At 46.5% G+C, this 22,064-nt stretch overlaps 1 protein-coding gene across 2 annotated transcripts in view; it reads right to left on the bottom strand.

Moving 5' to 3' along the window:
* The window catches only part of LOC122793207 (thioredoxin-like), a 60,676-nt gene that overhangs the window by 5,672 nt on the left and 32,940 nt on the right, over window positions 1-22,064 (bottom strand). For both annotated transcript variants that reach the window (XM_044061039.1, XM_044061042.1), the window contains exon 4: window positions 18,279-18,344. In XM_044061039.1, coding sequence (XP_043916974.1) covers window positions 18,279-18,344 — 66 coding nt within the window. The remainder of the gene's footprint in view (window positions 1-18,278; window positions 18,345-22,064) is intronic.

The raw sequence follows: 22,064 nt of genomic DNA, 5'->3' as shown, positions 1-22,064 counted from the left end.
TAACGTCATGTGATTAGGTAGTTTTTATATTTAACTGCAATGTTAATTCTGTATTGTGTACCGATAAAGGATTGTACCCGAAAGCTGTACGTTTTTAATGTTTAAAGTAACAACGCTGCAGTGCTTTATATATATATATATATATATATATATATATATATATATATATATATATATATATATATACACACATATACATATACACACACACACTCTGATTCACAATGTTTATTCATTTATTATATACCTTTTTTGTAACCTGCTCAGGAAAGTAAGATGGCGTGCAAACTGTGCAGACTGGAGAAGTTGACCGCAACTGAGATCAAAATATAAGTATCTTGATTTTTTTTTTTTTTTTTTTTTTACAGATTACTGTTTAAAATTTAATATATATAAAGCACTTTGTCTATTCAGCATCTTCACAAATCCTTCCGTTTAAAAACTTTCATTTGTCTCTTGCTTGCAGGCTATTTTATACTTGGTGGCTTTGCAGTTGCCCGCCCCTAGTGTGACACACCTCCCAGTCTAGTGTCATTAGCTCATTCTGCCTAATACAGAGAGAACATTTGATAAGGCCTTCTGTTCCTCCTTTTTCCCTTTCAAAAAGTAAATTTTTCTCTCTTTCGCCTGAACCTTCTTGTGTTCTGACTGTCCTTCTCAAACATTTTGGAAATATACAGTATATTTCAGAGCATTTGTTATAACTGTATTTGCTATAACTGATTTAAGTATTTTTTTTCTGGCTTTTTGATTTACTGCTTAGCGACTTCATTTTCGCCTGTTTATACAGCTCTGCATTCTAACTGTTTTTGTGTTGATTAACTGTTTTGCACTTTTAAAACGTTATTTGTTGCTTAATTTTACCTGTAGGCTAACACACTCAAGTGCGCTAGCCATTTAAAAGCATTTATAGCATTTACTGTCTGTTTTGCCTCTGTTTTCTGCAAAAAAAAAATCTTGTTTTCCCGCCTTACTGAACTAGAATAGTCCAGTCTTCAGAGTTTGCTGATCTCTGGGCTTTGTCTTGGTTCCTGTGCTATTCCATATCCTTATTTGGATAAAGGGAAGCTTCTTTGTTCACCAGTGGGAGTGGGGAGCACTGAACAGCCTATTTGTCCCTAGAGGAGTGGTTCCAGCCAGAAACTTGTATTCTATTGGCCATTTTGGGTCAATTCCTAGCTCTTTTCAACCCCTTGCTATAAAGGCCGCTTTAGCGTGATTTAGTGTGGAGTTGCCCATAGAGCACCATCGGGCAGCGCCGGTTAAACTATTTCTGGCTCCGTAAAGTCTGCTCTTCAATTTTTCCCTTAGAACTTCTCTACTTGCAATCTAAACAGTCTACTCTCTCTCTCAAAAGCTCAGCACTTGCTCCTAGAGCATTTTTATATAGGTAAAGTACTTGTATACTAAACAAAGTACTACATTAGCCTAGAATCCCCTTGAGTACCCATTTCCCTATAGGTCCCTTCTGACTCAGTTACACAGCAAACTTTTTCACTTTTTCTAGCATGTCGAAGGGTCAGTTGCTAGCGTCCTCTCCTGTTCAGCTGGTGAATCTGGGCATCTTGAGGCAATGTTACAATTGCCTCATGTACACAGACAACCCACTCCTTCTCCCACAAAACACAAATACATGTGAGAGATGCAACTATATAGCCAAACTGGAGGCTGAGCTCTCAACTCAGGACTGGCAAGACCAGACAGGAGGAGAAGGAAACCACGCACACCACAAACCCAGTTTCACATAGAACTCACAACTGCAAAACAAACACAAACACACAAACACATACTCGGAGGCACTGATCAAAAATCTACCAAAACTACAGAGGCCTCCAAAGCAGACACCCAAGCAACTGCCACCTCAAGACATAAGACATGCAACACACAGTTCTCAAAGTCAGTGTGCTAAACAGTCACACCCCTTAAGGCCAAACACAATGCCAGACACACTTGTTATAGGTGACTCCATAGTCAGACACACTGACATCCCACCACCCGACAGAACAAGGAAAGATCGGCAGTAAGCTGCCTGTCAGGCGCTAGAATCCACCACATAACACAAGCACTAAGGTCACTCCACAGCAAGTACAAGTATGACTCAGTCATTGTCCATGCCGGTGTGAACGACCTGAGACGTACCTCCCTGGCAAGGACTACATGAAGAGAGACAGAGGAGCTCTAGATTATGTAGCCAGGCCGGTATAAACCCTGACTGCCTCAGTATCCGTACCCTCACCAGAATGATGCCTGAAAATACAGAGACAAAATGATCAGCTTTAATAATTTGGCTTAATTACTGGTGTATTGTCATTCCCGCGGGGATCCAATGTCTGTCTGCCTGCGGTTGTACATGTGACAAAGCCACGGCCTGCTTCACAGGGACCGGCTTGCACCTGTCACCCCTGGGCCACCGGGATATTGGCCGAAAGGCTCTTGCCACCCCATAGTGCCTTTTTGAAGCAAGGCTCAAAAATGATAAACCTACCGCCCTAGAAAACAAAAATGGAAAAACTAAGGGTAATACTGTCAATGCCAGGAAGTCTAAACCTCAAGATGCACGCCCCTCGAAGCCCTCCCTTTCAGTGGAGAACATTGATGTCTGTGCTGTGACTGAAACCACCTGGTTCAAGGCTACAACAGCACCCCAGCACTATCAGGTTATACCTCATATCGGCGTGTTTCACTTCCCAAAAGTCCGGACGAACCACAAAGGAGGGAGTATCCATATTCATAAAGGATGCCGCCAACCACCGGAGGTGTGGGTAACGCTTCAATGGCATCGGAGACCCATCCAGGTGCAATTAACCCATAGGTAATTACGAACTGCCCTACAGTTTGTAGCATGTAACTACAGACCACCCTCTCCAACACAGGAAACCACACACAGCCTTCCTGAAGACATGCTGGAGAGTACGAATGTCTCTCAAACACCATCATATTGGGTGACTTCAACTACCCAAACATAGACTGGGAACATTACTCAAGCTAACACCTAGCCCAATGGCTCCTGGAGTTCATAAACTCAAATGCTATGGAACAACTAGTCACCATTCCCACAAGAGGAGAAAATATACTAGTACCTGATCACAAACATGGGGACAAAATGCTCCACAATCGGAGAGTATATCCCTCATTGGTGAGATCAGACCACTCACTGGAGATCCAGCTATCCGCCCCCAACCCCAGCAAACTAGACCACAGTGAAGAACTTCTCAAAGCAACAAACTTCACACTTTGGCCAGACTGGAGTGGTATCCTTCAAGACCCCGAGCCAGTGGAAACCACAACCCGCTGCTGAAACCCTTACAAATGCCTTCTTGAGCACCTCCGCGGGAATGTGGATCAAGCAATCCCTAATAAAAATCAAGACCCTTTTCCACCAAAGGTAGGTTGGGCGCCCGGAATCTGGTGGACCCCAGCCATAAACAAACTCTCTACAACAAGAGGAAGAAAGCTTCACACTACGCTGACAGAGCAAAATCCCAGAATAAGTCCCTGAGGCATCATCTGATCAATACTAGCAAAAAGCCTCTGATCAGTCTCAAAAGATCATCTCAGGCCAACTTTGAGAGAAAAATCACTAAAGACACAAAGAAGACAATCCATAAGGCCTTCTTTAGCTATGTTAGAAACCTGGGTGGAAACTCCCAGATATGCTCAGAATTAGTCCAAAATTATACAAAAAAAAATCACTGAACCCACAGACATTGCCAACATACTGGCCAGGGCAGGTTCAGTGCAAATTTCTCCCCTCCCTCCCCCCCAAAAGGAGAAATATCTATCCCACCAGAGTCCATCTCAGATGCCCAGGTGAGAGTTGCTCTCTCTAAAGCAAAAAACACAGCATCAATGGGACCAGATGGTGTCCCCGGCTGTATTGCTACACAGAAGCGAAAATGCCTGAGCTCAATGAGGAACTAAAACCCACACATAAGGGCTGCTGTTTAATCTTAGCCTTACTACAGGATAAATCGACCAAAGCCGAGGCGTCACCGTGCAACTAGCTATGGTCCCACTCCCACAAAAGGCGGTGCTTCTACGGACCCTGGAAATGAGAGCCAGGCCTAGTCTGCAAAGCTATGGGAGGATCATAATGGAACTCGCATAAAGGCACAGGGGACCTACAGACGCTGGATCCTACCAATTTGGCTGTCATGAGGCAGATCTGCCTGCTTGAACAGAGTGAAGCTTACAGAGAAAGCAGTCAACCGAAGGCACACTGATAGGGTAAGGCAGTTCACACATACCACCTGACCCTAGCCGCCAGGCCTAACAAAGCGTTCGAAACAATACCCTCGGGGCATCAAAGAAAAAGAATCCACCAGCTTAGATGTAAACCCATGTATGTCACAAGATGGGTTGCCAAACTGAAAAGCTCAAGGACAGAACCCACAGAGGGTTAAGTTGCACAGTTGCCATGTGTCAGACTCTAAGCCGATTCACGAGTAGTGTCCCACAGGAGGTGATCCTGGGCCCCTCTTGTTCAGCATTTATTTTCTGAAGTGCAGGCAACACTAGGGGGTTGGCGGCAGCAACTTGTTGCAGAGGGACTGCAAACTGGGCGCCATGGTGACCTTCAGACACAGACATCCTCAGAGAGGAGTCTCATAGAAATGGAATGTGGTGCCAAGAGCCATGGCCTTAAGCTAAAGGCCAAATATGATCATACCCTTTAGGCAAGGTAACCCCTAGGTACCACATGGGGTGGTAATCCATTAAAAACTTCCGCAGGAAGAAATTGTCAGGGGACCTAGGAACCCAGGGTCAGTAGTAACCTCTCTTTGACACTCACATTGCCAAAGTGGTTAGGAAGACCTTCTACATTGCCCACCTGATCATGAAGGATTCACATCCAGATCAGAGGTCCCATTATGCCCTGTGCTCTTCACTTATCAGACCAATGATTGAGTACAACGCCCCATTCGGGTGTACCTTACCAGACACCTGCAGCAGTTGAAAGGAACCCCAAAGTTTTCCTCACCAAGGATAAAGGGCTCAAAACCATCCATGTCACATCACAGCTGCCCGACTGAAGAAACTCCTAGCTCTATTCAATTAGCATACAGTCTCTGCTCAGAGGTGATCTGTGCCCTGACATACAAGGCCATGTCAACCGGAATTAATGGACTGCTCCACCTCAAAAAATCCAAATCCACCAGAGCCCACGAGGCAAGAGACTGAAACCTCAACACGGATGCAAATAGGGCGTGCTGGAGGACAGATTCATCCACTTGAGACTCCCCTACACTATGGAACAGAATTCCCAGTCCATGAGGCCAGAGCCCCTCCTGCCCCTGACTCTATTTCGAAATCTTGGCCCGATCTTAGCCTTGGTGGATGGGGAGATCGTGGTTGGAATCCATCTCATGTGTCTGCTGGACAGGGGCACAGCAAACTATGGTATAGTATTCTGTCTGAGGGGGTGGTGAAGCCACACACACACTCTGGCTAGGCTTATAAATGCCCTGAGACGAATGGCCCTGGTCTGAACCTATAGACGGTGAAGGGTTAATGAGAGAATGTAGTCTGGAAAGAGGAGGGACGAGGGCCTGACAGAACAGGACAATACTTTTACTACCCATGACCAAAAAGCTAAGAAAACAAAGTCCAAGTCCCATGCATCTTTATATCCCTGCAAGAATACCAAAAACGCCAGTGGAACAACGACAGCATACTGAAGACAACTTTACAACCCACTGCTGAATCCTTTGCAAATGCCTTCTATGGGCACCTTCAAGAATGCATGGATCATGCAATCCCAAATAAAACCAAGACCCATTCCCCAAAGGCAGGCGACGGTCTGGTGGACCCCAGCCATAAACAAACTTTACAACAGAAGGAGGAAGCTACTACATGACAGAGCAAAATCCCTAAAAGGTAAGGCATCTCTGATCAGTACTAGCAAAAAGTATGATCACTCATAAAATCATCCAAGGCCAACTTTGAGAGAAAAATGCAAATGCCACAAAGACAATCACAAGGCCTTCTTTAGCTATGTTAGAAACCTGGGTGGAAACTCCCAGATATGCTCAGAGTTGGTCCAAAATGACACAAAAAACAGTGAACCCACTGACATTGCCAACATTCTGGCAGACAGGTTCAGTGCAAATTTCTCCTCCCCTTCCCCAAAGGAGAAATAACTATCCCAGCAGAGTGTAGCCTCTCTAACATCTCAGATGCCCAGGTGAGAGCCGCCTCTCTAAAGCTAAAAACACAGCATCAATGGGACGGATGGTGTCCCGGCTATGTGCTACATGAACTCCAAGAGGAACTAAACCCACACATAAGGCTGCTGTTTAATCTTAGCCTTACCACAGGATTCGTACCCAAAGAGTGGCGTACGGCAACAGTGGTCCCACTTCACAAAGGCGGTGCTTCTACGGACCCTGGAAATTACCGCCCCATAAGCCTGACGAGCCTGGTCTGCAAAGCTATGGAGAGGATCATTATGGAACTCCTAAACAAAGACATTGGGGACGTACAAACATTGGATCCTACCCAATTTGGCTTTGTCAAGGGCAGATCCTGGCTTCCGAACCTGGTCGAATTTTTTGAAACAGTCACCAAGGCCATTGATGAGGGTAAGGCAGTTCACACAGCCTACCTTGACCTTGCAAAAGCCTTTGACACAATACCCCACTCGGGCATCACAGACAAACTCACCAGCTTAAATGTAAACCCATATGTCACAAGATGGGGTGCAAACTGGCTCAAGGACAGAACCCACAGGGTCAGTGTTGCTGGAGCTATGTCAGACTCTAAGCCAGTCACAAGCGGTGTCCCACAGGGCTCAGTCCTGGGAACCCTCTTGTTTAGCATTTATTTTTCTGAGGTACAGGCAAACATAGGAGGATTGTGGCTAACAAAGTTCACAGATGACTGCAAACTGGGCGCCATAATTGATACTCCAGCGGACACAAACATTCTTCAGAGAGGCCTCATAGAAACGGATAATTGGTGCCAGAGCCATGGCCTTAAGCTAAACGCCAAAAAATGTATATAGTCATACCCTTTGGGAAAAACAAGGTACCGACAATTTACCACATAGGCGGTAATCCATTAAGTACGGAAGAGGTAATCAGGGACCTAGGGACCCAGGTTGACAGTAACCTCTCATTTGACACTCACATAGCCAAAGTGGTTAGGAAGACCTTCTATATTGCCCACCTTATCATGAAGGGTTTCACATCTAGATCAAGAGAGGTCATTGTGCCCCTGTACTCTTCTCTTATCAGGCCAATGATGGAGTACAATGCCCTATTTGGGATGTATCTCACCCGACACCTGCAGCAGTTGGAAAGACCCCAAAAGTTCCTCACCAAGAGGATAAAGGGTCTTATACATATGTCATATGCTGCCAGACTGAAAAAACTCCAGCTCTATTCAGTCGCAGACCGCCTACTCAGAGGTGATCTGTGCCTGACGTACAAGGCCATGTCCAATAGAACATGCTGGAGGGACAGATTCATAACCCAGAGGCTCCCTACACTCTGGAACAGAATCCCGGTCCATGTTAGGCAGAGCCCCTCACTGACTCTATTCAAGCGAAATCACGACGAGTGGATGGGAGATCGTAGGTTTACCCCAGGGGTCATCTCTTTGTCACTGAGAGAGACAGAGAGAGACAGAGAGAACCTTAGGCCTTGCTTCCCATTCCAAGGAGGGCCAGAGTATTCATACCAGGGATGAATTTATGAACACTCATCCAGTTGTCTTGCGACTTCCATGCTGTGAGGCAACGCTACCGCTGCACCACCAAGAGGTTCTCTCATTCGATTCTTGGCTGGGGTGCAGGGAGTGCCTTCTGTGTGGAGTCTGCATGTCCTCCCCGCGGTTGGACAGGCGTTCGAAAGACATGCATAAATGGGTGTGCCTTCGTTGAAGGTTGAACATCGAGCTGGCACCGGAGTTCCGTTGTGGCGACCCCTAACCGGGAAAAGCCGAAAGACAACATCATCCAGTTGTCTTGTAGTCATACCAGGGACGAATTTATGAATACTCATCCGGTTGTCCAACTCCTTTTTAAAGGCAGACATCTTGTCTCACAATATTTAACTTGGACAGGAACTATGTTCCAGAGAAGAGGTTGGAGTTGTATGACAAATCTTTCCCTCTTTCTTGTCTTATCCTCAAACTTTAACCAGAGAGGATCCACAGACTATGAACCAGAAGGGTGTCTCAACCTCAGAACTATTTTTAAGACTCCTGGCAAAGAACAAAGACACTCAAATGTTTTCCAAATTGGAGTTTGCTAGGTGGGAATGTTGAGTGGACAGACTACCTAAGAATGGTACTAGGAGGGCAGCAAATGCTTTTTACCAATACGTGAAAGCCCTGATAAGGAAGGTGCGGACCACCCCTGGCAAACCTGGTTGATCTTTCAGACATCTTTTCCCACTCACCAGGTACTAAGCAAATTACTGAAGCCAATTATTTCTGTTTAAATTCAGGCATAGTTCTAGATGCTGGAAAAATACCATACTAAACCAGAGTCTTTCCTGTCTTCATCATACACACAGCAAGGTTGAGCAAATTACTCTGCATTTCCCCAAAGGATGGAGTGCCCAAGTTAATTCACCCTTGTGGGACAGCTCCGGGTTGTAGCTATATTTAATCAAGGTGGACGGATTTAAGAGCCCTTGGAACATCTCAGATCCTGCCTCCAGAAATAAAGTCACCCTGTTGTTGTCCAATCTCATGAGGGTCATATTTGAGCAACTCATAATATAGTCACCAATTACCAAAACATTTCCTAGAGTGGATGAAGCCAATGCAGGCCTTAAGTGCTTGTGACAATATCCTTGTGACTATGAAATGTGTGTCATGGATAATGAAGTATACATTGAGGATGATGTAGATGTACGGCATGGTGGCCAAGATTTCTTAACTACCAAAATAATACTGTTTTCTTTATTCTAACTGTAGGTTAATCCCATTACTGTACTATATGGGAATGACTACAGCACTAAATGTTTTCCTTTCTATCTGTATTAAAAGCATTTTAAACTGTGCTATACTACTGCGATAATTATCTTTTTTTGGATCTTTTTACCCTACACTTCTGCCAAAAAGGGGCGATTCTCTCAGTAAACAAAAGCAAACAAAATTCCAGGAAGCTTGGAGGGTGACTTAACCTTTATCTTTTCATGTATTGAGTGTGTAGTAGTGGCAGTAATGTTCGATATTATAAAAAGGTCTCTATACGTCTCAAAACACCAAGTGCTCTCAGACTAGCTACAGAAAGGGTTAAAGCTGACTGTGATACACATTAGCCAAAAGTGCGGGTATGTCTACTGAATTATGAAGGTGATAAGGTTTTATCACAGTTGGAACAGAATTAGGTCTCCTAGCACTTGTACTGTTCACTTATCCTTCAGTAGAACCCAGGTCACTACTGAACCATGAAGCTAAACCACTTTGCTAGTGGTACAATTTGCTAATGCAAATCTCTCAGCAAGAATGTGCAGAGAAATTAGGACAGCATGATCTGTATACAGTAACTACCACAGTATTAGTGCCGTAACTACCGCAGTGTCAGTGCCGTAACTACCGCAGTGTCAGTGCCGTAACTACCGCAGTGTCAGTGCGTAACTACCGCGGTGTCAGTGCCGTAACTACCGCGGTGTCAGTGCGTAACTACCGCAGTGTCAGTGCCGTAACTACCGCAGTGTCAGTGCCGTAACTACCGCAGTGTCAGTGCCGTAACTACCGCAGTGTCAGTGCCGTAACTACCGCAGTGTCAGTGCCGTAACTACCGCAGTGTCAGTGCCGTAACTACCGCAGTGTCAGTGCCGTAACTACCGCAGTGTCAGTGCCGTAACTACCGCGGTGTCAGTGCGTAACTACCGCGGTGTCAGTGCCGTAACTACCGCAGTGTCAGTGCCGTAACTACCGCAGTGTCAGTGCCGTAACTACCGCAGTGTCAGTGCCGTAACTACCGCAGTGTTAGTGCCGTAACTACCACAGTATTAGTGCCATATGATATACAAGGAAAATAGAACAACGCCATTACGGTGGAACAGCAGAGGTTAATGATAAAGTTGTAATAGTACAGCAGGTGAACACTGAGGCACAATTGACACAATGTAACAATGCTGTGGCAGAATAGTGGAAGCATAGGCATCAATTTCTTGAATAACGAGTAGCAGAAAATTCAGTGCAGCAAGTTAACAGCAAATGCAGGCTACTATTTAAAAACAAAAAAAAAAAAAAAACTGATGTTTCATGATCAGAGCAGTAGAAAGTTCAGATAATCAGTACTTCAGGTGAGCAATGTTATGCAGCTCAGGTGAAACAAGTCTGTTCAGAAAATTAATTCTGCAAAAATAGCTCAAATTGCAAACCCTGGGAAAGGATTTAGTGAAACTTCACTTATAAGCCTACAGGATGGAGGCTCTCAAGGTTAGACATTTGATTTGATGGGAGAATAAATGCAATTCTAACCCCTTTGCTGTTAGTGAAAAAACTACATCCTGTTATGAACTTACAACTAGTAATAAAAGGCATATCACTAGAGCTGTAACTAGGTCAACTGATGTTTTAGACAATGAACCAGTAAAATGAAAGGCTGATCTCATCACAAGCTGCAGTAATTTTCATTATCCTTATAAACAGCTGCACTTATGCTGTGCGAATGAAAGTACTTTCACATGCTTCACCTACCATCTATCGATAGACCACTTTTTGACTCCCCATTCATTGAAAGACAAGTAGAAAAAAAATCTTTCGCAGGAAGCTCTGCGCCCACCCTCCAAAATAATGCACAATTCCATGATTGCACCATGGTGGAAAAAGGGGAAAATCCCTGAGAAATTTACTGCAACATTTTCAAAATTTGAACTCCCGATCAAAAAGATGACCAGTAAGTAAGCAAGCAGTTTTAATCTTGCAAAAATTAGCAAGTTACACAGGAAATAAGAAGTTTGTACTCACCATAACGTTCCATCTGAGTAGGTATCTTAAATTTGTCTGCAACCTGTGGGATACGGATCCGATCTTGGATCTGAGCCGGCAACTTCTAACATAGCATAGATCCGAGCTCCTAGCTCCTCCCCCTTACCCATAATCCCCTGCCTGCCCTAACTGACCTCAGATCAAGTTTGCCCTATAGCAGAACAGATAACAGGTGTCCCAATGGGAACATATGCTAATAACACAAGAGCGATCCAATCGGTCAGGGGGGGAAGGAGGGGGGGGATGGTTGCAGACAAATGAAGATACCTACTCAGATGGAACGTTATGGTGAGTACATTCTTAATCTGAAGTAGCAACTTCATTTGTCAGCAACCTGTGGGACAGAGTCCCCAGCTACCTAAGCCTTGGGTGGCCTTCATGGAAGGATATTCCGGAGCACCGCAGAGCCAAAGGACGCTCTACCTCGGGAAATAACATCTATTTTATAATGGCTGATAAAAGGTGTGAGATGAAGCCCAAGTGTCTGCGGAACAAATGTCATCCAGTGGAACCCTAGCCTGAAAGGCTGCAGAAGTGGCAATGGCCCTAGTAGAATGAGCATGGACTCCTTGAGGTGCAGGCCTTCCCGAACTCGGATATGCTAACAGAATACAACTCGAGATCCATCTAGAGAGAGAAACTTTAGAAACTGATTTTCCGAAATTACTTTTGGCAAAGGAGATAAACAACTGATCGGATTGCCTATGACCAGCAGTTTGTGGATATAAAAATGTAATTGTCTGTGTACGTCCAAGGAATGAAGCTTGTACTCTCCTTTGTTATGAAAGTTGGGGAAAAACACTGGGAGATTGATGGATTGATTGATGTTCGCTTCTGAAGATACCTTAGGTAGAAAGGACGGGTTGATTCTGAGATAAACCCTATCCGGGTGAAAAACCAAATATGGTGGTTCGACGCAAAGGGCTTGCAATTCAGATACCCTTTTGGCTGAAGTTATGGCCACCAAAAAGGCTGTCTTCCAAGAGAAATTTGAGATCAACCGTGGCAGCCGGTTCGAATGGGGGACCAGTCAAGGCCTGCAAGACTAAGGATAAATCCCATGGAGGTACCACCTCTTTATCTGGAGGCCTAAGGAGGAAGGTACCCTTGAGGAAGGTCTTACACAGTTTGGAAGTGATAAGAGGGCCAGACTCTTGCCCCACGTGATAGTATGAGATTGCTGCCAGTTGTACCTTGACTGTGGAAGAACTAGCCCCCTGGTGAAAGAGAGGTTAGAAAATCAAGAACCGACGATATTGGGGCTGTAAACGGGTCTAAACTACGGTGTTTTGCCCAAATGGTGAAGCGTTTCCACTTACTCCGATAAACCTTCCTGGTGGAAGGCTTGTGAGCCGCTACAAGAATGGCTTTAACCGGTGATGAGATCCCGGGAGTCCTTATGAGGAGTGAAGCAGTCAGCTTGAGGTTGACCAGGTTCGGAGTTGGAAGACCGAGAGGATGAGAGACGAGATCCGGAATGGGATCCAGAATCCATGGTGGATACACTACGTGAGACCATAGGTAAGGGAACCACGTCTGACGAGGCCAGAATGGGGCAATGAGGATCATTCTGCTCCCCAGCTGCCTGGCTTTCTGTAATAATTTCAACATCAGGGGTAGAGGAGGGTAAGCATAAAGCAGACCGGGAGGCCAAGCATGAACTAGAGAGTCTCTCGGGGACTTCCCTGGAGGGGGGATCAGAGCGAAGTAATAGTTGCATTTGGTGTTTGAAGGAGAGGCAAAAAGATCGCAACAAGGTCGCCCCCATCGGGCAAATACTTGCTCTGCCACTCGGTGGTTGAGAGACCACTCGTAAGAAGTCAGGATAGTACGACCGAGTCTGTCCGCTAAAATGTTGGACAGTCCCGGAATGTGCGTTGCTATGAGAAAGCGGTTGGTGGAAATAGCCCATTCCCACACTCTCATGGCCTCGCGGCAAAGGGGGTAAGACCTGGTTCCCTCCTGTTTGTTGATGTACCAGACTACTGACATGTCTGTCTGTACCGCAATTGTCCCTACCGGAAGAGTTGTGAAGTGCTTGCAACGTCAAAAGCACTGCTCTCATCTCTAGGACGTTGAGGTCTCTACGTCGTTCCAAGTGCCTTGGACTGTTCTGCCTGAAAAATGCCCCCCCCACCCCAGGCGAGAAGCGTCCGTGGTCACTGTCGACTGGTGGAGGTAGTGAGAAGGGACGGCCCGTGTGGAGGTTGGAGGTTGGGAGACTGGAGCCACCACAGGAGCGATTTTCTGCAAACTTTGCTTAAGGAAATGGGGTGAGACAGAGGGTTGCAAGACAGGGACCATTGTACCTGGAGGGTCCACTGTAGAACCCTCATGTTCAACCGGGCCAATGGCAGCAGAGGGACTGCAGCCGCCATAGATCCTAGGGCCCTCAGAATCAATTCCGCCAAAGGAGTTTGCAGATGAAGAATGGCCTGCACATGTAACATCAGGTTCCGAAGTCGATCTGGAGTCAAGAACGCAAGCATCTGTCTGGAATCCAGTCTTGCCCCTATAAAATCTAGCACCTGTGTAGGGATGAGAGAGGATTTGGTCATGTTGATGGTTAATCCCAATAGTGGAGCCAGACCGAGAAAATAGTCCCTGCCTAGTAGATGCCTTGTTGGGGCTGTGAGGAGCCAATCGTCCAGGTATGGAAAGACCTGAATTCCCTGGAGTCTCAGGTGGGCCGCTACTACCGCTAGGACCTTGGTGAACACCCTGGGGGCTGAGGTGAGACCGAAGGGGAGGACCCTGAATTGAAAGTGACTGGCTCCCAGCCGGAAGCGGAGGAACCTCCTGGAACGCCTGTCCACTAGAACGTGGTAGTACACATTCTTGAGGTCTATACAGCACATCCAGTCGCCCTCCCGCAATAAGGGGAGGACGGATTGCAACGTGACCATTCGGAATTTTTGTTTGGGTACCACCAGGTTTAGGAAAGAGAGGTCAAGGATGGACCTAAAGTCCCCAGTCTTTTTTGGCACCAGAAAGAACCTGGAGTAAAACCCTGATCCAACTTGATCTGGGGGGATGGGCTGGATGGCTCTTTTTTGTAGAAGCTGCTGTATTTCTGCAGTGGCCGCCTTCTTTTGACTGGGTGGGACGTCGGGAAGGCTTCTGATTCTGGGGTTGGCTATGAAGGGAATTGGGTAACCTCTGGATATAATGCGAAGCACCCAGCGGTCTGTTGTTATGGACTCCCATATTGCCAGGTGCTTTTAAAAAGGCCCCCCCCCCCCGACTGCCACCAGAGTGGAGCAGTCGGGAAACCCCTCAGGGGTTCTGCGTGGGCCTCTGAGAAAGGTTCTCTGGACCCAAAATTCCTCGGACCCCCTCTGCCTCTGGGGCGGCGTCCTCCCTGTCCTCAGCCACGAGAGGACTAGTTGTCCTGAGCAGACTGAGATTGATGCGTTTTTCGGAACCACATCTTCTTCTGACCCTTTTGGTTCTTGGAAAAGGACCTCTGGGGCGCAGAGAAGCGGACTCCGACGGCAGACAAGGTCTTCCTGTCTTTCTCGCTCTGGACAAGAGTGTCGCGAATGGTTTTGCCGAACAGTGCAGAACCATCAAAAGGGGCATTCGCGAATGATGCCTTAAAGGGTTCAGAGAAGTCACAGTGACGGAGCCAGGCCTGTCTCCTCATGACAAGCCCGACTCTGCCAGCTCTAGCGGCTCCCTCTGTAGCATGAGACAATAGCCGCATAGAGGTATTAGAGATAGAGCGGAGGGTGGCCATTCGGGAAGAGTACAAATCCTTGTCTCCCTCCGACATGGACCCCGGGGGGGAAGCAGCGTATTCCTTAATTAGGTCCCGCTGCATCCCAATAACGTGTGCCATATAGTTCAAGGCCCTCAGAGAAGGTCGCTGAACTGAAGGCCCGCTTCCCAAGACGGTCCATCGCGCGAGACTCCTTGTTCGGAGGATGGACCGTGGGGCTCTCTTGAGCCAACTCTTTCTTAGTGGCTGCAGCCACCAACATGGCATCCACAGGAGGACCTCTGCTCCAATGTGATCTCTCTGCAGGGGGGCTCAAAATTTTGTCTGGGCACTTGGGGATCGGCTCTACGGTGTCCGGTTCCTTCCAAGCCCTAGAGGATATGAGATCCACCAGGGGGTCGGGTGGAGGGGACACCCAAGAGGTAGATGGTCCTGCCTCTAATGCCTCAAGGAATACGGACTCGTCAGAGGAAGCCTTGGGGGCAGACCACCCACCTCTGATTCTGAGCATTTCCATGACGTCTCCAAAGGAGACATCCTCGGGGGGTGATCTCGGGGAGCCTTCCCCTTCATCCAAGTCCGTATCTTCTGTGAGACTCTCAGGGGAGTCTGTGCCTCCTTTTGCACATTGCCTTATGAGGAATCTCCTGAGGGGGGCTGTCCGAGGAGTCGTCATGGGCTGTAACCTGTTCCACTGGAACTCCTAAAGGCGCTGAGGCAGGCTGTCCAGAGGTCCGGATGAGGGGAGCCAGGATCAGATGAGGAGTGCAGGAAGGAGCCGAAGCCAAGACCGGAGGCCTGGAAGCACTCGACAGTGCCCTCTCCACCGCAGCGAAAGCAGAGGGGGAACCGCTCTCAGAAGGATCCGAGATCCGACTCCCACTTGGATCCGAAGCGGGGATCGGACCCGGCTCCAAGAACATCGGATCCGAAGGACCAGTGTGCTCCGACTGGGACGGAGCCGAAAGCACACCGAATCCCTTGGATCCAAAGCTCGGCCCACGGCTCAGAGGTCGGATCAGAAAGACTCGAGGGAATGGTCGGAGCCGAAGTGCCCAGCACGGTCAGCTCTGATCTACCCCCGGATTCAACGTGGCTCGGCTCCGAGCCCGGAATGCGGGTCGGAGAAGGAGCTATAGGAGCGAAAAAAAGGGGTCAAGCCCCACCCCCCAGAGGGGGGGGGGCAAGAGCACTCCCATCTGCATCTGGGCCTGGATGAATCTCATCATCCGGTCCATATCCGCATCAGACATGCTAAAGGTGGACCTCGACGAGGCCGAGGCAGACCTGGAGTGTCGCCTCGATGACAGACGGGGACCGGATCACCTCCTCCTCAGGACCTGAGGAGAAACAAGGGGATCGGATCCGAGGAGGAGGAGATAGAGAAGACTTGGACGGGGAAGCCCTCTTGGCGGGCGGAGCCAAAGAAGAGTCCTCGGCCCGCCGCTTAAGGTGCTTCTCCCGCCGCTTCTCTTTCCTGGCCTCCCTATCCTCCGGAGCCGAAGTGGGAGGATGAGTCCCGGTCGGAGGAAGGGAGGCAGGGGTGACCGCTACCAGGGGGGGGGGGGGTAGCGGGCACCGAAGGCTGAAGCAGAGTCTGGGGGTAGAAGATCCGCCAGAACTAGCTTCGACCCTTGAGTGCCCTGGGGTTGAACGCAGCACAATCGCGCAACCCGAAGAGAGGTGTTCAACCCCAAGGCACCTAACACACTGAGTGTGGCCATCAGCCGGTGAAAGCTTGTGACCACACTCGGTACATTTCGAAAAAATTGCCTTAGGGGCCTCCGACATACTAAAGTAAGCACACTCACTAGGCCCCTAATCCAGTCACACACACAAGCTACGACCAGCGGGGGAGGGGGAATTATACTTAAAATAAAACAAGTAAGTTATAAAAGTAAGTATAAAATCTATTTTTTTCTCACAAAACGCCAAGAGCTCTGAACCTAGCTGTTGCTTGAAGAGCAGCAAACTAGATCTGGGGTCAGTTAGGGCAGGCAGGGGATTATGGGTAAGGGGGAGGAGCTAGGAGCTCGGATCTATGCTATGTTAGAAGTTGCCGGCTCGGATCCGAGATCGGATCCTTATCCCACAGGTTGCTGACAAATGAAGTTCCTACTTCAGATCAGCTATTATACTCGTACACAACAGCTTTTTTCCTACCTTCACATACCAACTGCCATTTAGTATTTAAGCAGTCACAGAAGTGCAGTCAGGCAATAATGCTTGCATTTCCAGAAAGTGATTGCTTGGCACCTTGGCAAAGCTGCCAATTACACATCCTAATGGCTTGAGTCTGGGGCTGTTGCTCCCCTTGTCCCACCCCTTGCTATGGTTATGCAAGGCACCATTTAGATAATCTGACTTGTACAACTATGCTTTGAGTGAAGCATATTAACTTTACATACCTTGTTGAGAGAGGAAAAAAAAAAAGCCTTCAACAGGAAGTCAGCTCAGTCAATTCACTCAGAATTCACAGCATTCTGTGGTCAGATGCAAAAAAGCAGCTGGAAAGCTGCCTTACTATGAGGGAGGCTTTCACCCTTGTGCTTCAAGGGCACCTAAGGAGCATAGTATACCGACAATTAACCTCTGTACAAAAATGTTAACTTGCAATCCCCCCCTCTTTACAGAGAAGGGGATTGCCAAATCTGCAGGTACTTTTAGTTTCAATTTAGAGCAGCATCTGGTTACGGTAAGCCAGGACTCCAAAAAAGTTAAAACAAATAGTAAGCCCTTCCACAAACAGGCAATCCCTCACGTTACCCCTCCTGATACAGAGGCAGGCCCATTACAGTGCATTTCCACAGCTGGAAGAATCAGTGAGGCGGGCTGTCCCACACTGGCTGTGCTATAGGATAATGAAGATTTGAGGGACTCGCTAATACTAATTAGCTATGTGCTATCCCCAGAAATGCCATAGGGAGTATTTTACACTGGCAAGCAATTCAGCGGATCCCATCATTCCATAAATTAGCATGACGATCCCCATTCAAGTCAATGGAGAAGCTGTGCTGCAAACAAGTTTAGTGAAGCTCAGCTGAGATGTAGTGGCAGTGTGTGTGTGAATGTGTGTGAGCATGTCTACAGGGGTATGAATGAACAGGGATGACTGTGTGAGTGTTTATACATGTAAGTGATTGGGTGGTCACAGTAAGTGGGGGTTAGGTAGAGTATATAAATGTGCGTGTGAAAATGGGCGAGTGTGATCGTGAGTCCATTCGAGGTGTGTGTGTGTGTGTGTGAGAGAGAGAGAGAAAGTGTATGTTATCGAGTGTGTGCACGTTATTCCTACACATGCATGGCTGACTCTAAGGCTATGTTCCAAGCAATCACTTGGCAGTCAGAATGGGGTGGTGGTTTAAGTAGGAGCTCCTCCCCGCTTGTTTATGAACTACATCACCACTGTGTGTTATTAGCTAGGGTTCCCAGCTTCCATATCAATTACAATGTCTCTAACACAGAGATGAACAGAATACAGTGCTTTTCACCTACAGTCAACTGCTCCAGTACTGTTGTTTGTAATACTTATGTTCTGATTTAGCGCATACCCATCCAAACTTTAGGAACACTCATTTCTTCAGGGAAATTCACAGTACTGTACCTTCTTTCCATTTTTGTAAAAGTGAAATGTAGGCATTGCAGTTACACCACAGTCTGCAGCGACATCCTGAAAAAGTTAAAAAATAAATTTTGCAAATATGCAAATGTACAGTAATAAAGCAATCATTTAAAACAATATTTCATAGAAATTTGTCTATAGACATTTTAAATGCCACAGTCTTTGATAAATCATAGTCGAATTAGATAAATGGGCATATGGAGAAGTAAATGAACAGTGTAGCTTAACTTGTTAGTTTATTGTTAAGAACTGAACAGACACCGGAAACCATGCACTTTCCAACTGCCAATGCAGCGTTAAGATAAACGATTATTCGGGACCATACAGCTCAACAGAAAATACTGACGAGTGTTACAATTAACTTATCACAATAAGAATGTGGTGTTTGCACATATAACTTTAGGGAATTAGAGAATTCTACAGCTGGTGGAGGTCCGGCATCCAGCCAGACTTTCAGAACCGAGCAAATTTCCTCCTTAGCTGGTACAGCAACCACCTTTTTCTTGAATGTCTCCATGTTCTTGGTATAAAAGGTGGCATACATCTAGCCATGAAGTTCTTTATTACCCCCCCCCCCCAACTGTCAGGGCTGGATTGTGCCCAAAAGTGAGAGCCCAGGGTTCTGGCAATGTCCTGGGGAGAACCATACTTTCCTGTGTCACTGGAACAAAAGGGGGGGTAAGAAGACAATGGGGTGTAAAACAAGAATGCAACAGTGACCACACTTTACCATCTACAATTACGGCACACACACTACACAACTGTATTATATATGTGTTGTGTGGTTCACTTTTGCAGTCATAACTTTATGGAAGACTACATCAGCTGGCAGTCCCTGTAGATAAGTGGCTGAAGGCACTGTAGATGGTGACGGCAGCATGCCATTCTCTACCCTTTTCTTTGCCTCCTGCAGAAAGGGTCTTTATTTTGATGGCAAATTATTGCTGTACTTAGCAGACGGATGTGGAATATATTCTTAAGAGGTGTGCTGCCCCACCACTGGTCCAGTAATCAAGGAGCTTCAATCCTCACCACTAACAACCCGTGTGGGTGGGGCGTACACTGAGAGGATGACAGGTACAGACAGTATTTTCAGAAGCAGCTCTCTGCATCAAATGCAATTTTGCTCAAGAGCACACAGAGACCATGATCAGTTCGGGGCCATTTTCTCCCTCTTTCTCCAGATCCCCAATAAGATTCCCCACTGGGGCAGCTATAGAGTTGAGATCTCAGCTGAGTGGCCAAGCCAAGACCTCCAGCACCCTCTCTACCACCAGTGCTGTGTGTCCCTGCCCAAGTAGCCGACACAGACATCGGATTTACACACACACACACACACTCGTTTACTAGCTATGTCCCCCCCTACTGCCCGGACTATAAGGTAGTTATCACTGCCATCAGCCACATCCTTATCAGCTACTTTAAGGCCCTTAAAGGGCGTCCAATCTTACTGCATGTTACCATCAATACAAGTGGTAGTTTGACCAAGGGCAAGGCTATTAGGAGTGGCCTACACAGTGTCACCAAATGAATATGCAATATACAGAAGTTAAATATATATCTCACTTATTAGTCACAACGAAAGGTTTAAATAAGAATAAGACAATACTAAATATCTACTTACATTAACAGAATCTAAAAATCACAGGAAATATTTAAAACATTGCAGGATAGACTCAAATAAAGAAAAACATCTAAACTATGCTATATTCCCGATTGTATCCAAGAGAATTATACTATACCCTAGCATAGCCGGTTTTAGGCATAGGCCAACTAGGCGGCTACCTAGGGCGCCGCTCTAGGAGCGCTTTTCCAGTATTTATTTGGTGTAGGTAGACCAGGATGGGGGCAGCACTGGGTGGTGTAGTGGTGGGTGCCATGGAAAACTTTTGCCTAGGCACCAGGTGACCTAAGGCTGCTCCTGTTAACCCCAGTACACTTGGAGCAGTAAGACAGATGTGGCGAGTGGATCTTGATGTTGTCAAGTCACAGAAAATACAGAATGCTAGGTCTCTGAGACTTCCCAAATTAAAATCTCAAATATTACTACTGGGATAGCTTGCAGAATTACCTCATTTCTGGTCACCCGAGTCTATTGCAGATACTGCTGAAAGCTAGCAATACTTGGTATCTACCTGGGAAAATACAAACACAAGGGCTTTCCCTCAGATCTTTGCAGATCCTGGAAGTCATAAAATAAGTTACATTCCTCCACATTTAAAGACAATACAGAAAACTTTTCTAGTACAGACATTATGTCTCTTGCTGCACTGAAACTGAAAGATATCTTTTTATTGTGTGGCCATAAAGTAATTTAGTTTTTGCTATTTCTCTGAAGTTAACCTCCTGTGTTTAGTTTCCACTGTTAAAATATATACATCTAAATAGTTACAATAGTGTATGTACACATCTTCTTTTCTAGTAGGGTATACTGTGGTTACATTTAAGCTCAGTACTTTACAAACTCTCTTCAACTTACACTTTCTGTTCCAGCAGTTTGATATACACCGACATACAGTTCTAATACATTTGTAACACACACAGTTCTAATAAATGTGTAACACACATATTTTATATGAATGATGCTGATATTCATGACAATTTACAAAATTCCATATAGCTGGGCTGGCAGTATCTCCTTTCGTGACAACAGGTTCCAAAATCTTCCCACTGATCTGCAGCCTTTTAAAGGCACTAAGCATGGGGTCCAAAAATCATCTCTAGCTAGCTGGGCACTGAGCAACTGCAGTTACATCTTTGGATAGAGACTGTACTCAGCCAAGAGGGCCTTCTAAGGACTAACCCCAAAGCTGTAGCATCATACGCACATTTTATAGGTTAATCCAGTAGCAAACAGGTCTAGACTTGCTGGAGCAAAGCAGTCTTCCTCATCCAGGCCTACAGTTTGTTAACTCTTCAAGTAGTTGCTTTAGGACATGTTCTTGGCATCTGAAGATGTGGATCTGGAAATTAGTTGCTGAAGCATACCCTTTCCCATAATAAAAGCAAATACATAGACTGGTATGGCAAATTTATAACATCCTGAAGCCAGTCTAACCCTCTTTGCAGACAATCCAGGAACACCCTGACTAAATCTGCCACAGGATTTTTTATATAGGAACTTGAGGACTCTTAAAATGGACAGGCCTAATTTGGGCAGGGGACTGGGAGTTTGACTGTAAGCAGTTTTTCCTTGTGAGCAGAAGCTTTATGCGCTTTCAAGAGCAAGAGCATCTCCAAACAACAAGTCCTCTGGAGGAGAGCCAGAGATCTAAAGGGGGAGAACATCTGGGATCTACAATCCAGATCTTCCCCTTCATTTTCAGTCCTGGGAGTCTCTCGCTGGGAGCTCTCCCCCTCTCCACTGGAGGTCTTGGCTTCCATCACTAAAGGCATGTCTGGATCAGGATGTAAGCTCTAAAGTGAAAAAAGCACTAAGACAGATGGAGGTGGACAGCCTTTGCTCGACAGTGGTCTGGGCTTCGGAGTAGCTCTTAGATATGTGAGCATGTTGACATCCTGGGAACATGAGTGGTGAAGTCCCTGGGTTCGGACTTCTGCGTAGTAGCACAGACGTTCTCATTTACAATGAGTAATTAATGTTACTGTCCTCCCTTTGCTTAATGATTAATCAATGTTCAGGGTGAACATGTCCCAATCCTCCTCATCAAATTACAGCGCTGTTTGACAAATGAAAAATGTTGTTAATGGCCAATACCATGGCAGCCTCCAAAGTGTCTGCTCTAGTGGCATGGATGGCTACTGTGC

Source organism: Protopterus annectens, chromosome 2.part0, assembly GCF_019279795.1.
Source record: "Protopterus annectens isolate FY-2018-M chromosome 2.part0, PAN1.0, whole genome shotgun sequence".
In the NCBI taxonomy this organism is placed as follows: domain Eukaryota; kingdom Metazoa; phylum Chordata; order Ceratodontiformes; family Protopteridae; genus Protopterus; species Protopterus annectens.
The sequence above is the reverse complement of the archived record's forward strand: the minus strand, read 5'-3'. Positions and strand labels throughout refer to the sequence as shown.